At 39.1% G+C, this 13,680-nt stretch overlaps 1 protein-coding gene across 1 annotated transcript in view; it reads left to right on the forward strand.

Moving 5' to 3' along the window:
• The window catches only part of MFS3 (major facilitator superfamily transporter 3), a 378,032-nt gene that overhangs the window by 301,056 nt on the left and 63,296 nt on the right, over window positions 1-13,680 (forward strand). Inside the window, exons 7-9 of the mRNA XM_070086892.1 lie at window positions 3,361-3,448; window positions 5,040-5,145; window positions 5,897-6,008. Coding sequence (XP_069942993.1) covers window positions 3,361-3,448; window positions 5,040-5,145; window positions 5,897-6,008 — 306 coding nt within the window. The remainder of the gene's footprint in view (window positions 1-3,360; window positions 3,449-5,039; window positions 5,146-5,896; window positions 6,009-13,680) is intronic.

The raw sequence follows: 13,680 nt of genomic DNA on the forward strand, positions 1-13,680 counted from the left end.
ATTATTATACACATTAGAGGTTACTCCATTAAGATCTGAGACCGATGAGTGATGATTAAATCACAGGTATTTTCCCCTGGACACTCCATGGCGTCGCACCAGTCACCACCGGTGACTTATTACAGCGGTCCAGTAAATCACGTTCCCTCACTCTTCACCAGGAACAGTTACGACACTTCCTATTATGAAGTGAGGCCTATATTAATCCTTAGGCCGCCGTGAACGCCAATTTCCTGGTCCCATGTTTTCCCAGACTCTTAACTCCATTCCAAACACTCCCGCTACTCATGCCCCATCTCGACCTCCCCCCTGCCCATCAGAGCAGGCGCAGAGCTTCCCTGTTAGTTTTATTCCATTTTCAAATACATTTTTTGACCCATATCAACACATTAAACACCTATTAGGCACTATAGCTTTGGAAGATTAAAATATTTTCCACAAACCTTTTGGTTCATTTCTTGGAATACCACTGTTGACTGCAGCTTCATCTTTTGAGAGCATTTCCATGATGTTCAAAAACCTTTTGTCATTGTCCTTGCATTGAGGATGAACATTTTGCAAATGTTGCTTCAACTTTGTTGATTTTATAGAATCATTTGACAAAGCTTTACTACAAATAACACATTAAGGCCTTTATTCTCCATTGATGATAATGGAAGTGAAACCATATTAAACATATGAATCATTGCACCCTTTTTGTTTTGACATTCATGATGGGCTCCAAATTTTGTGAACAAAAACAAGAATGAGTCTGATAAAAAGTGAAATATTTATCTTTATTTTTAATTTAATCTGTGACTTTCAATAAACATTATTGAATGTCACAGACTATATTAAAAACAAACTGTAATTCCACAGATTGTACAAAATCTAAAGGACACCACACTTTGTTGAGTAGTAGTCCCAGCTCCCCTTGAAACACCCTAAAAAAATACCCAGGTTGAGAGCCTCTGATATAATGCATACACATCAGCTGTCAGAAGACTTTTGATATGGTGCCATGGTGCCCCACACATGACTAATTTATATGTTTTCTTATTTTCCTTGTGTCTTATTTAGTAACTTCTTTCTTCTTCTTTCAACAAACCTGCCACATCCCACCAAGGCAGCTTGGCCCAAAAAGTAAAACAGAAGTTTCTCTCTTTAAATTTAGTAATTTATACAAGAGAAGGGGTTACTTTACAAGAGCAAAAAGTAGTAAGAAAAATAGAAGAAAGCCCAGAGGGATGTGTATATATTTGCTTGTACATGTACATGCAGTGTGACCTAAGTGTAAGCAGTAGTAGTAGTGACATACCTGAAATCTTGCATGTTTATGAGACAGAAAAAAGACACCAGCAAAGCTACCATTCACTTGGCATGTAAGTTCAACAGCCCTGTCAGACCCTCAAAGAGGGTCTGAATAGACCTTCATAAACAGTTTTATTAATAATATGTAAAACTAGTAGATATAAAACACTTAAACATCAAATTAATCCTACTTGAAGCAAAGAAATGAAAAATGAAATGTATAAGCAATTAGTGACTCAAAGCTAATATATACACAATATGTAGTGGAGAAGGTGCCGTGCCAATGTTTTGGGCACATAGCATCGTAATTTGGAATGCTGAGCTGTTGTTGATGACAATGAAGGGGGAAGGGTCACAGGTGAATAGGACTGTTGACACACTGAGTAGACAGTGACCCCAACACAAGTAGGGATTCTGATGAACAGAAGTACTGGGATCCTCTGACCACCACAATACTTGTGAAGCAGTTGCATTGCCAGTAGAAAACCACCATGAAATGTTGGTGGGGTGATAACTGGGGGACGGCTGCTAGAATGGTGCGTAACTCCTTTCGAGTCAGCTACGAGTGGAAGGGGATCAGTGTAGATACAGATGCCAGACTGAATGTAAGAGCTGTATAAGATTAATGCTGCCCCTCTTATCTCACCTGTGTTGGATGACCTGAGCCAGCAGTCAAGGCTAAAATAAACACAAGATTACATACCAATCAAGAAATCACTCACATATAGGCATACTGCCTCTAAAAGAAATGGTGAGGATTAAAAGATGACGTTACACTACGTAAGTCCAAATCATGACAGGAAGAAATAGGGTAAAAACCTAAACAAGAGTGAAGCTCTTGTTTATACCAAATTAACCCAAACACATTATAAATTAAATAGGAGTGGAATGAATACTTACGGGCTTGATGGGAGCTGAAAGTCAAGTGACTGTGAATTGGTCAGAGGGACACAAGCCACCTCCCACTGGGTGAAGAAGGGAGGGGGGGGGGGAATGGAAACTATGCCCACACCTAACAGAACAAGCATACTATCCAACAAACTACCACCACCATTCATTCATACTTCCACTACTCCTATCTAATGAACTTTTCACCTCACACTTGGCAGGATGGTAGTACCTCCCTGGGCAGTTGCTGTTTACCAACCTACTATCTAAGATTTAGTAACTTGTCAGTATTTTATACCTTTTATACCAAACCTGAAAGAACATGCCAGTACCTGATTGGAAGTATGTACTCCTCTGGATAAAAGAACATGCTGGTGCCCGATCGGGAGTGTTTCTCTGGATAAAAGAGTACCTGACAAGCAAAAGGCAGTCATAAGAGGAAAGAGGTTTTGACTTAGTAATTGGAGTTCTCCATAGTTCAGTACTCAGAGCAGTTCTTTTCTTCATGGGCAGTGCTCTACAGTACATCAACGGCCTGCCTGAAGAGATCGTATCCTGTGTGTCAGTATCTGTGGATAATATGAAGCTTATCCAAAATAATTAAAATCTTTATTTCTAAGAAGCATACATAGAAGTTACAATGATTGATTTTACAGCTCATTGGTTATGGGGAAAACAGAAATGGTACAATATTGCAGAAAAGTTGCAACAAGTGGCTGCTCATGTGCAAACCTAACAGGTGACAGGTGATTCTGGAGCTAGTTTTATATTTCTCTAGATTATGCACAAATAATCACAAACATGGGCATTTATTTTTATACATTTAAAGACAATAAATTTGTGCACTATATTGCAAATATTGTATCCCTTTCAAGAACTTATATATTGTCTTGTCTGGAGTGCTACACTTTAATATTTTTCATACATTTTAATTTATTTTAATGGCAGAGTTAACCAAAAATGACTTAATAAATATTCTAAATAGTAGAGTGCATAAATGGTGATGCATACTTGTAAGCTTAACTTATTCCTACAGTGTTCACTTGTTTGTAAAGTCTTAAAAGTGCCAAGTTTAGTACATAATATAAAATACTATCAACAAAAATCTGTTTAATCATCTGTTTTTTTAAGAGAGACACCATAACGTTTTCCTAATTAAAGATTACCTTGTTATGTGTCCAGGGTGTGACTCTACCAGCTATGCATGTGTTGATTGCTGGCTGGGCCCCTCCTCAGGAAAGAAGCAAGATTTCTTCAACTGTATATGCTGGTAAGGGCATAAAGTATTACATGTGTATACATTTTTACCAATATTTGCAGGTGTAGTTGTATTGATGAATTTTGAATAATACAATACTGTTTTTTAAATTAAGAGATAAAATTTGAAAAGTACTGCAATTACTTTTATATTAACCAGCAGAATAAACTGTTATTTGAGTTACATAATGCATTATACTAGCTGGCTTTCATTATCAGAAACAAAAGATGGAAAATTTAAATTCTGATTAGCAGAAAGTGTAGATTTATTTGACATTCTTGAGTTTATTTGAATGTGATGTTTAACAGTGTCTTATGAGTGTCCATGCCAATATAGTAAAAATAAAAAATAAAAATGAATTTTTTTTATTTCTTCATGTTGGATACAAACTGTAGTTAACATGTGATAAAGTATTGTTAAGCACAAAGAAAGCCATTAACATTCATGAACATTTCAGGCAGATTAACCCTTATGCTTATTGACTACTTAAAACTAGACATAAGTTATGAAGTGGTAATTTATTATTATTATTAAAGATTAGCCGGTATTCTCCCGGCCCGGGCCTTTTCCAAGTGGTGGCCCGGCCTTGGCTCCCTCTAGGGAGTGTCTGAGACCTAAGTCTCCCATGGGAGGAGACACAAGTACCTCCTCATCTTTGGGACCAACTGTCCCCAGGCCTAGCCACAAGCTAGGCCTCGCTGGTCTGCCATCCACGCCCGAAGGGGGCTAATGGAAATGACAGTCTTATGAGTTAAAGGCTCGGGCTCAGGCACCTACCCTGCCCTAGAAGGGCTGGGCATGGTGTCGATGAAGTGGTAAATTTTAATTGTGTATTAATACAAAAAAGAAGTAGTAAAAAATTGTAATTAGAAAAATTTATAGTAGAAAGAGCAAAAAAAAATTAGTTAGTACAGTTTACAATAGTACAATTTTAGGTGTGTATTAACCCTTAAACTGTCCAAACATAGATCTACGTTGATGTGCATAGTGCTCCGACCTTGATTTTCTCCATTTGGATAAACGTCATCATAGATTTACGTTTGGACAGTTGAAGGGTTTACACTTTAAACTGATTTAGTGATCTTAAGTTAACTGGGATTTCTACAAGTACATGTACAAGGTATACAGGCCTAGTTGACGTCAGTGTACTACTATATATAAAGGCGCTTGTTATGCAGAGCATTTCGGGCAAATTAGGTCAATTTTGTCTCAGGATGCAACCCACACCAGTCGACTAACACCCAGGTACCCATTTTACTGATGGGGAAGATGGACAACCAATGTAAGGAAGCATGCTCATTGTTTCTACCCTCGTCAGAAATCGAACCTGGACATCACCATGTTAAGCGAGAGCTTTTAGCCACCAGGCCGTGGGATGAGTTGGTTTTGTTTGGTATATATAATACGTATGTCATTTCTGAAAGTCCTTTTTGAAAGTTATTACCATAGTTTACCAAATACATTAATTACAGCTTTAAATTAAATGTTACCTGGATAACATGGGTTTAGTGCACCCTCCCTCCATGAATGTATTAAAAATAGCAAGGCATATCATAAATCCGTAACCATTGTATACTGGCATAAATTATTATATATATTACAGGCATGACCTTGGGAACACTGGTATGCATGCCATTCTCAGGACTGCTGGCTGCCACACTAGGCTGGGCTGGTATCTTCTATGTTCAAGGTGGACTTTCTATTGTGTGGTGAGTATTGTACATGGTTCCTTTGTAGGGGTTATTTGTGAGTCTATTTCTATATACATACATCTATAATCACTATTTTTGCATAATATTCTATTAAGTTTTGATAATGTTTCCACTGTATTATCAGCTGGAAGAATGTAAAGTTAATAACTTACTGAGCTCTGAACTTCAGTAGTGAACACAAAGGGTTAATACAGTTATTAATTTATTCTTAAAGATTAATTTGATGTAAATTTTGAACATAAATTACAGTTGATTTAATATTCACAATCAGATTACAGTTATGATTTTTTCAATGATTTTCATTATAACTCAGTAACTGCAACCTAATATATGTGTATACAGTAGTAACTGTGAAATAACCCATGGAACCAGTGGGAACTGAACCCATGGTAAGTGAGTTGTAAAACTGCAAGCCATTGTGTAAGCCACTGGGCCAGCTGGCTACAATAAGATTCATCCATCTAGGTATATTTCTATGCACTATAGGGAGGTTATCTTGGGCCCCACTATGACCACAATTATTATGGGTCCCATGCTAACTTTCCTTGTTGGATGAATCTTACTGTAGCCAGCTGGTCAAGTAGCTTACACACTGGCCTGGAGTTTCATGACTCACTTACCATGGGTTCAATCCTACTTGTTCCATGTTTTTTATTTTTTTGCGCTCGTATTATTATGATTTTGTGAGTCAATTTTAAAATATTGCTGACTGTGTATTCTTACAAAACTAAGAAGAGCATAATTTCAGGTATTGTCTGTGGTTAGTCTTGGTGTATGACACTCCAGCCAAACACCCAAGAATTTCCAAGGAAGAGCGAAAATTCATTGAAGAATCTCTTGGTACCGTAGTAGTAGTAGAGGTATGACAAGGACAGCAATGAGTCATGATGTTTGCTTTTATATCATAAACCATTAATTTGTAGTTATTATATTTTTTATTTGAGTTTTAGATACAGTAATGTGTAAATTAATTGGGACAGGAGTAAATTTTGTCATTCTCATAATATGTCATAGTCTCTGGCTTAATTAACCCCTTCAGGGTCGGTGTCATACTAGTACGGCTTGCATGCCAGGGTTGGCGCTATACTAGTATGCGTAAATTCTAGTGCCTTCAAATCTAGTGAGAGAAAGCTGGTAGGCCTACATATGAAAGAATGGGTCTATGTGGTCAGTGTGCACAGTATACAAAAAATCCTGCAGCACACAGTGCATAATGAGAAAAAAAAAAAAAACTCCAACCGTGTTTTTGGTTTAAAATAGCGACTTTGCAGTGTATTTTCGTATGGCATTTATGGTTGTATTCTTGTTTCCCTGGTCTCATTGTATAGAATGGAAGACATATTACAGAAACTGAGATGATTTTGATTGATTTCACAATGAAAAGTACCTTGAAATTGAGCTCAAAGTAGTAGAACTGTTTGATTTTTGCCAATGCTCAAATGTAAACAAATCATGCCAAGCATCCAATAGTAATATTCTGGTGAGTAATATTCTTTCACAAGTGCACTGATATTATTTATACCATTTCTACACTAATGCAGTAGTCTGCATAACAGTAAATCTTCTATTTTTTGTGAGAATAAAAATTCAAAGTGGAAAGCAAAAGAAATGTAAGAGGGGCCTGGAGACATGACTAATGAACAGAGAAAATGTTATTTTAGTACCAGGAATGTCTGTCTTGTTTATTCTGGACCCTGTTTGGAAATTGGCAAAATTGCCAATTTCTGACCACTTTACTGGATAGTTGAAATCAGTAAATGGGTGGTTTCTTGTGCTCATTTGAACAAATGGAGTTCTAGCGAAATAGTTATGATTTTTGTCGACTGGTGCATTGGAATTGGCCGAAAATAGGGCCCATAGTGGGCGAAATCACTGATGCATAAACATCGTCGAGACCACTACCTTCGCGAGAGCACAATTCTGTAAGTTTTCCATCAAATTTCATACTTTTTGTGTCATTATGATCGGGAAAAGGTTCTCTATCATTTCATAAGAAAAAATAATTTTTATTTTTTTTTGAAAAATTTTCAACCCTGAGAACAGGTTTAGGAGAGGGCCTCTCGACCCTGAAAGGGTTAATTAGTGTAGTTTGGATTCTTTTCTTTTCATAAGAGTTTGCTACTGCCTTCTGGCAACCATCCAGCTGTGGTGTTACCCTGTGACTCTTGTCAGTGCTACAACAGCTGTTGTTCTGTAAGGCTATTCCTGCAAGTGTGCTCCATGAGTGGATGTAGTTTCACCAAATTCTCCCCTTCAGTTCACAATTACTGGTGGAATTCATGACGGATGTTACTCTTAGGAAGCATGCAAGTATTGTAGCTTTTAGAAAACATGCTAATTTGAGTATCAGTTTGCTGAAAATTTGAGCTTAGCAAAGTCAGTTGTTGGCTGGATTCTGAAGAGAGAGCTAATGACTCCGGTGGTTGTGGAGCGCTGCATCAATGAAGATGTGGAAGAAAATGCAAGACAACACCTCAGCTGGTGTAAATGTTGATTATTCAAGTGTTCAGCAAAGGCTTCCTGAAGTTGGCAGTCTGCCAGAAATCGATAAAGAAACAATTATTGATTGCTGCTATGAAGAAAAATGGCAGTGGTGGGCACTTGATCATAAGGGATGGACGACAAATGAATGGAGAAAAGCTACATTTTCAGATAAGCCGCACTGTAAAGTACATGAGTACAGATCAGTGGTAGTGAGTTGGAGCAAAGGTGAACTACTTCAGAATGGACACATTCATCAAGCACCAAAACACCCACCTAAGAAGATGTTTTGGGGTAATTTTACTGCTAAAGACCCTGAGTGGCTTGTTATTGCTGAGGGAACAATGAACAGTAACAAATACAAGGCAGTCCTGGCAATTAATTTGAATAGAGTGGGCTAAGCATTCTAAACTGGCCTAGAAACTCTCCTGACCTCAATCCAGTTGAGAATAAATAGACAATAACCAAACACCAGATCGATACCTCTCATGGATAAACGTAGTGCTTCCCAGTGAAGGGCTTCGTAGTAAATGTAATAATGGGACTGGCTATGTGAATGACAGGCTAGCATAATTGCAGTGAGTAAAGTGTAAATGCTTTTTGCACTGGGCATGTCTGGAGAACCTCTTATGGCATTTTACTGTGAGATTATTTTTAAATGTACAGTGGACCCCCGAGTTTTGTGAGCCCCATACTTCGTGAATTTTGACTTTTGGCAACTTTTTTCATCAAAATATAGCCTTGTGTTCTGTGATTTGCCTCAAAATTCGGCAGTCATACGGAATGCATCCGAGCAGCCTCCCAGCAGCCGCACACACACAAAGGCTCCCACACACACCATTCAGAGTCAGTGTGGCATTGTTTCTCGGCAAGTGGCCATCACCCCATGCGTTCATACAATAAATTTCGTAATAATCCATTGTTTTTTGTGCTTGCAACTGCTAAATAAGCCACCATGGGCCAAAATATAGCTCCTAGTGCCAGCCCTTTGGTAAAGGTGAGAAATTGAACCTCTGTGAAATTGAACCTCTCTGTGAAATTGAACTCCTCTCTGCGAAATTGAACCAGGATGCCCTCTCTTGAGCAACTTTACCAGCGGCTGAAAGAAGAACTTAGAGTTGCTAAGCAGGAGATACGGCGATTAATGGAGGAGAACAAGAGGATTCGAATCCTCCTGTTGTGAGTCCCCAGGTTAAGAGGGGCGCTTGGTCAGTGGCCGGGCAATATGGAACCAAGCTGAGGATCAAGAAGACTGTTGGAGAGGCAGAAACACCGAGGACCCAGAAGACTACTGTGGAAACTTCCAACCAATTTTCGGTGCTACCTGACGAATGTGGGTGTTCTACTGGGAATGTCACAACGAGCACCAAGGAAGCATTGGCTGATGTGAGTGAGACATCCCTAGAAACCCCAATGAAAACAATCGAGAACGTCTTGACGAATTCCACAAGTGAAGGTGTAATGCTACCTGACAAATGTGAATCGACAACTGGGAGCATCACGACGGATGACGCCAAGGAAGGTAAAAACATTGTTGTTGTTGGGGATAGCCAGATTAGGTACATGGATAGGGCATTCTGCTTGAAGGATAGGAGTAGGAGGCAGAGAGTGTGTTTTCCTGGGGCTGGGATGAAGGATATTGTTAGCTGTCTGGATGACATCATGAGAGGTAATGGGAGCAATACTATTATCTGTCTCATGCTGGAGGCAACGATGTTGGCAGATGTAGGAGTGAGGACCTGATTAGCAGGTATAGGTCAGCAAAAGAGATAATTAGGAGGAAGGGTGGGAAACCTGTCATATGTGGTATTTTGCCAAGGAGAGGAGTTGGAAATGAATGGTTGTCCAGGGCAATTGGTGTCAATTGTTGGCTGGACAAATACTGTAAGGAAAATGCAGTAACATTCATTGACAACTGGGACCTCTTCTATGGCAGAAACGACATGTATGCCAGGGATGGGGTTCACTTATCTAGGTTTGGGGTGGGAGCACTGGCCAACGCAGTTGAGGGAGCAGTTAGGTCTTTAAACTAGAAATAGATAGTGGTATGGGTTTTTGTGGAAAATCAATGAATTCTGAGTGTAGCGATAGTGTGAGTTTTAACCCTTTGACTGTCGCAACCCCCAATCCTGAGGTGTCTCCTGGTGTCGCAAAATTTAAAAAAAAAAAAAAAAAAATTTCTTATGAAATGATAGAGAATCTTTTCCCGATTGTAATGACACCAAAAAAACGAAATTTGATGGAAAACTGACGGAATTATGCTCTCGCGAAGTTAGCGTCCTCGGCGCTGTTTACAAATCGGCGATTTCGCCCACTTTGAGCCCTATTTTCGGCTAATTCCGTTATTCCAGTCGCCCAAACTCATAGCTATTTCTTTAGAACTCCATTTTTTCTATCGATTGAGTACAAGAAACTGCCTATTTACCGATTTCAACTACCTAATAATGTGGTCAGAAATTTGCAATTTGGCCAATTTCACGAAAACTAAAAAATATGACAATTTCAAAATAAGGTCCAGAATGAACAATGCAGACATTCCTGGCTCCAAAATAACATTTTCTTTGTTCATCAGTCATATCTCCAGGCCCCTCTGATATTACTCTCGCTTTCTATTTTGAATTTTTATTCAAACCAAAAATAGAAGACTTACTATTATGCAGACTACTGCAATACTGTAATAATTGTATAAATAACATCAACCCATTCATTACTGCATATTAGAATGGCTAGTTGGATATTTATTGCACAATGGCATCATTTGTTTACTTTTAAACATTGGCAAAAATCAAACATTTCCCCTACTTTGAGCTCCATTTCTTGGTTCTTTTTATAGTAAAAGCAATCAAAATCACCTCTATTTCTATAATATGCTTTCCATTCTATCAAATGAGACCAAGAAAACGAGAATACAACCATAAATACTATACAAAAATAGACCACAAATTCGGCATTTTAATTAAAAAAACGGTCGGAGTTTTTTTTTTTCTCATTATGCACTGCGTGCTCCAGGATTTTTTTTATATGGTGCACACTGACCACACAGACCCATTCTCTCACATGTGGGCCTACCAGCTTTCTCCTGCTTGATTTGAAGCCGCTAGAATTTATGAGTATATATACGTCAAACACGGTACCTCGTAAGACGTATATATACGGCCGCGACAGTCAAAGGGTTAAGGAAAGCAGTTATAGGCATGAGGAAGAGTTATTGATGAACATAGGAAAACCAATGGAATTAGGTGATAAGGAGAGTAACAGGCATAGTGGAGGAACAGAAATCAGCAGGAAGAAAAAAGAGAAGGGAGGGTCCTTAAATATTTTTTTTTTTATTATCACACTGGCCGATTCCCACCAAGGCAGGGTGGCCCGAAAAAGAAAAACTTTCACCATCATTCACTCCATCACTGTCTTGCCAGAAGGGTGCTTTACACTACAGTTTTTAAACTGGAACATTAACACCCCTCCTTCAGAGTGCAGGCACTGTACTTCCCATCTCCAGGACTCAAGTCCAGCCTGCCGGTTTCCCTGAACCCCTTCATAAATGTTACTTTGCTCACACTCCAACAGCACGTCAAGTATTAAAAACCATTTGTCTCCATTCACTCCTATCAAACACGCTCACGCATGCCTGCTGGAAGTCCAAGCCCCTCGCACACAAAACCTCCTTTACCCCCTCCCTCCAACCTTTCCTAGGCCAACCCCTACCCCGCCTTCCTTCCACTACAGACTGATACACACTTGAAGTTATTCTGTTTCGCTCCATTCTCTCCACATGTCCGAACCACCTCAACAACCCTTCCTCAGCCCTCTGGACAATAGTTTTGGTAATCCCGCACCTCCTCCTAACTTCCAAACTACGAATTCTCTGCATTATATTCACACCACACATTGCCCTCAGACATGACATCTCCACTGCCTCCAGCCTTCTCCTCACTGCAACATTCATCACCCATGCTTCACACCCATATAAGAGCGTTGGTAAAACTATACTCTCATACATTCCCCTCTTTGCCTCCAAGGACAAAGTTCTTTGTCTCCACAGACTCCTAAGTGCACCACTCACCCTTTTCCCCTCATCAATTCTATGATTCACCTCATCTTTCATAGACCCATCCGCTGACACGTCCACTCCCAAATATCTGAATACATTCACCTCCTCCATACTCTCTCCCTCCAATCTGATATCCAATCTTTCATCACCTAATCTTTTTGTTATCCTCATAACCTTACTCTTTCCTGGATTCACTTTCAATTTTCTTCTTTTGCACACCCTACCAAATTCATCCACCAATCTCTGCAACTTCTCTTCAGAATCTCCCAAGAGCACAGTGTCATCAGCAAAGAGCAACTGTGACAACTCCCACTTTATGTGTGATTCTTTATCTTTTAACTCCAAGCCTCTTGCCAAGACCCTCGCATTTACTTCTCTTACAACCCCATCTATAAATATATTAAACAACCACAGTGACATCACACATCCTTGTCTAAGGCCTACTTTTACTGGGAAATAATTTCCCTCTTTCCTACATACTCTAACTTGAGCCTCACTATCCTCATAAAAACTCTTCACTGCTTTCAGTAACCTACCTCCTACACCATACACCTGCAACATCTGCCACATTGCCCCCCTATCCACCCTGTCATACGCCTTTTCCAAATCCATAAATGCCACAAAGACCTCTTTAGCCTTATCTAAATACTGTTCACTTATATGTTTCACTGTAAACACCTGGTCCACACACCCCCTACCTTTCCTAAAGCCTCCTTGTTCATCTGCTATCCTATTCTCCGTCTTACTCTTAATTCTTTCAATAATAACTCTACCATACACTTTGCCAGGTATACTCAACAGACTTATCCCCCTATAATTTTTGCACTCTCTTTTATCCCCTTTGCCTTTATACAAAGGAACTATGCATGCTCTCTGCCAATCCCTAGGTACCTTACCCTCTTCCATACATTTATTAAATAATTGCACCAACCACTCCAAAACTATATCCCCACCTGCTTTTAACATTTCTATCTTTATCCCATCAATCCCTTAAATATGTATTACACAAATAGTCGTAGTGCTAGGAATAAGATGGATGAGTTGAGACTAGTTGCTAGTGCAGGTAACATTGATGTATTTGCCTTAACTGAGACGTGGTTCAATACGAAAAATCGGGATATGCCTGCTGAATGTCACATACAGGGTTTTAAATTGTTTCAAGTAGACAGAATTATCAGTAAGGGGGGTGGGGTGGCACTGTATGTCCGAGATCGCTTGAACTGTTGCATAAAAACAGGTATAAAGTCTGAAACCCATACTGAGTCTGTTTGGATAGAATTTTCAGAGGGACATGAAAATTTATTTTAGGTGTAACATACCGTCCCCCAAACTTAGATAGGGACCAAGGGAGACTACTATGGGAGGAAATTGTTAAGGCCACAAGGCACGAAAACGTAGTAATTCTAGGAGACTTTAACTTTAGTCATATTGATTGGAATTTCTTGACTGGGAATTTAGAATCAAACGACTTCTTAGAAGTAGTTCAAGATTTTTTTTGAAGCAGTTTGTGACAGAACCTACAAGGGGTAATAACTTGCTTGACTTAGTTCTGGCAAACAATGAATCCCTTGTTAATAATTTAGAAATTTCAGAGGAACTTGGTGCCAGTGACCACAAATCAATTGCATTTAGCATTGAATGGAAGTATGATAGTAGGGATAACTCAGTAACAGTTCCAGATTTTTGCTTAGCAGATTACGATGGGCTTAGAGAGCACTTATCATCTGTTGACTGGGGTAATGAAGAGAGCTATCAATATGACAGTTTTCTGAACACTATACATGCTGCTCAAAGAACGTTTATCCCGTATAAAGAAATTAGATCAAATAGAAATGACCCAAAATGGATGAATAATAGGCTGAAATATCTACTAGGGCATAAGAATGGAATTTATAGACGTATAAAAAGAGGTGAGGGTCATCTTATGAATCAGTATATTGACATAAAGAGGGAGGTTAAAATGGGGATAAGGAAAGCTAAAAGGGACTATGAAATTAAAG

This window comes from Cherax quadricarinatus, chromosome 20, assembly GCF_038502225.1.
Source record: "Cherax quadricarinatus isolate ZL_2023a chromosome 20, ASM3850222v1, whole genome shotgun sequence".
Classification (NCBI taxonomy): Eukaryota; Metazoa; Arthropoda; class Malacostraca; order Decapoda; family Parastacidae; genus Cherax; species Cherax quadricarinatus.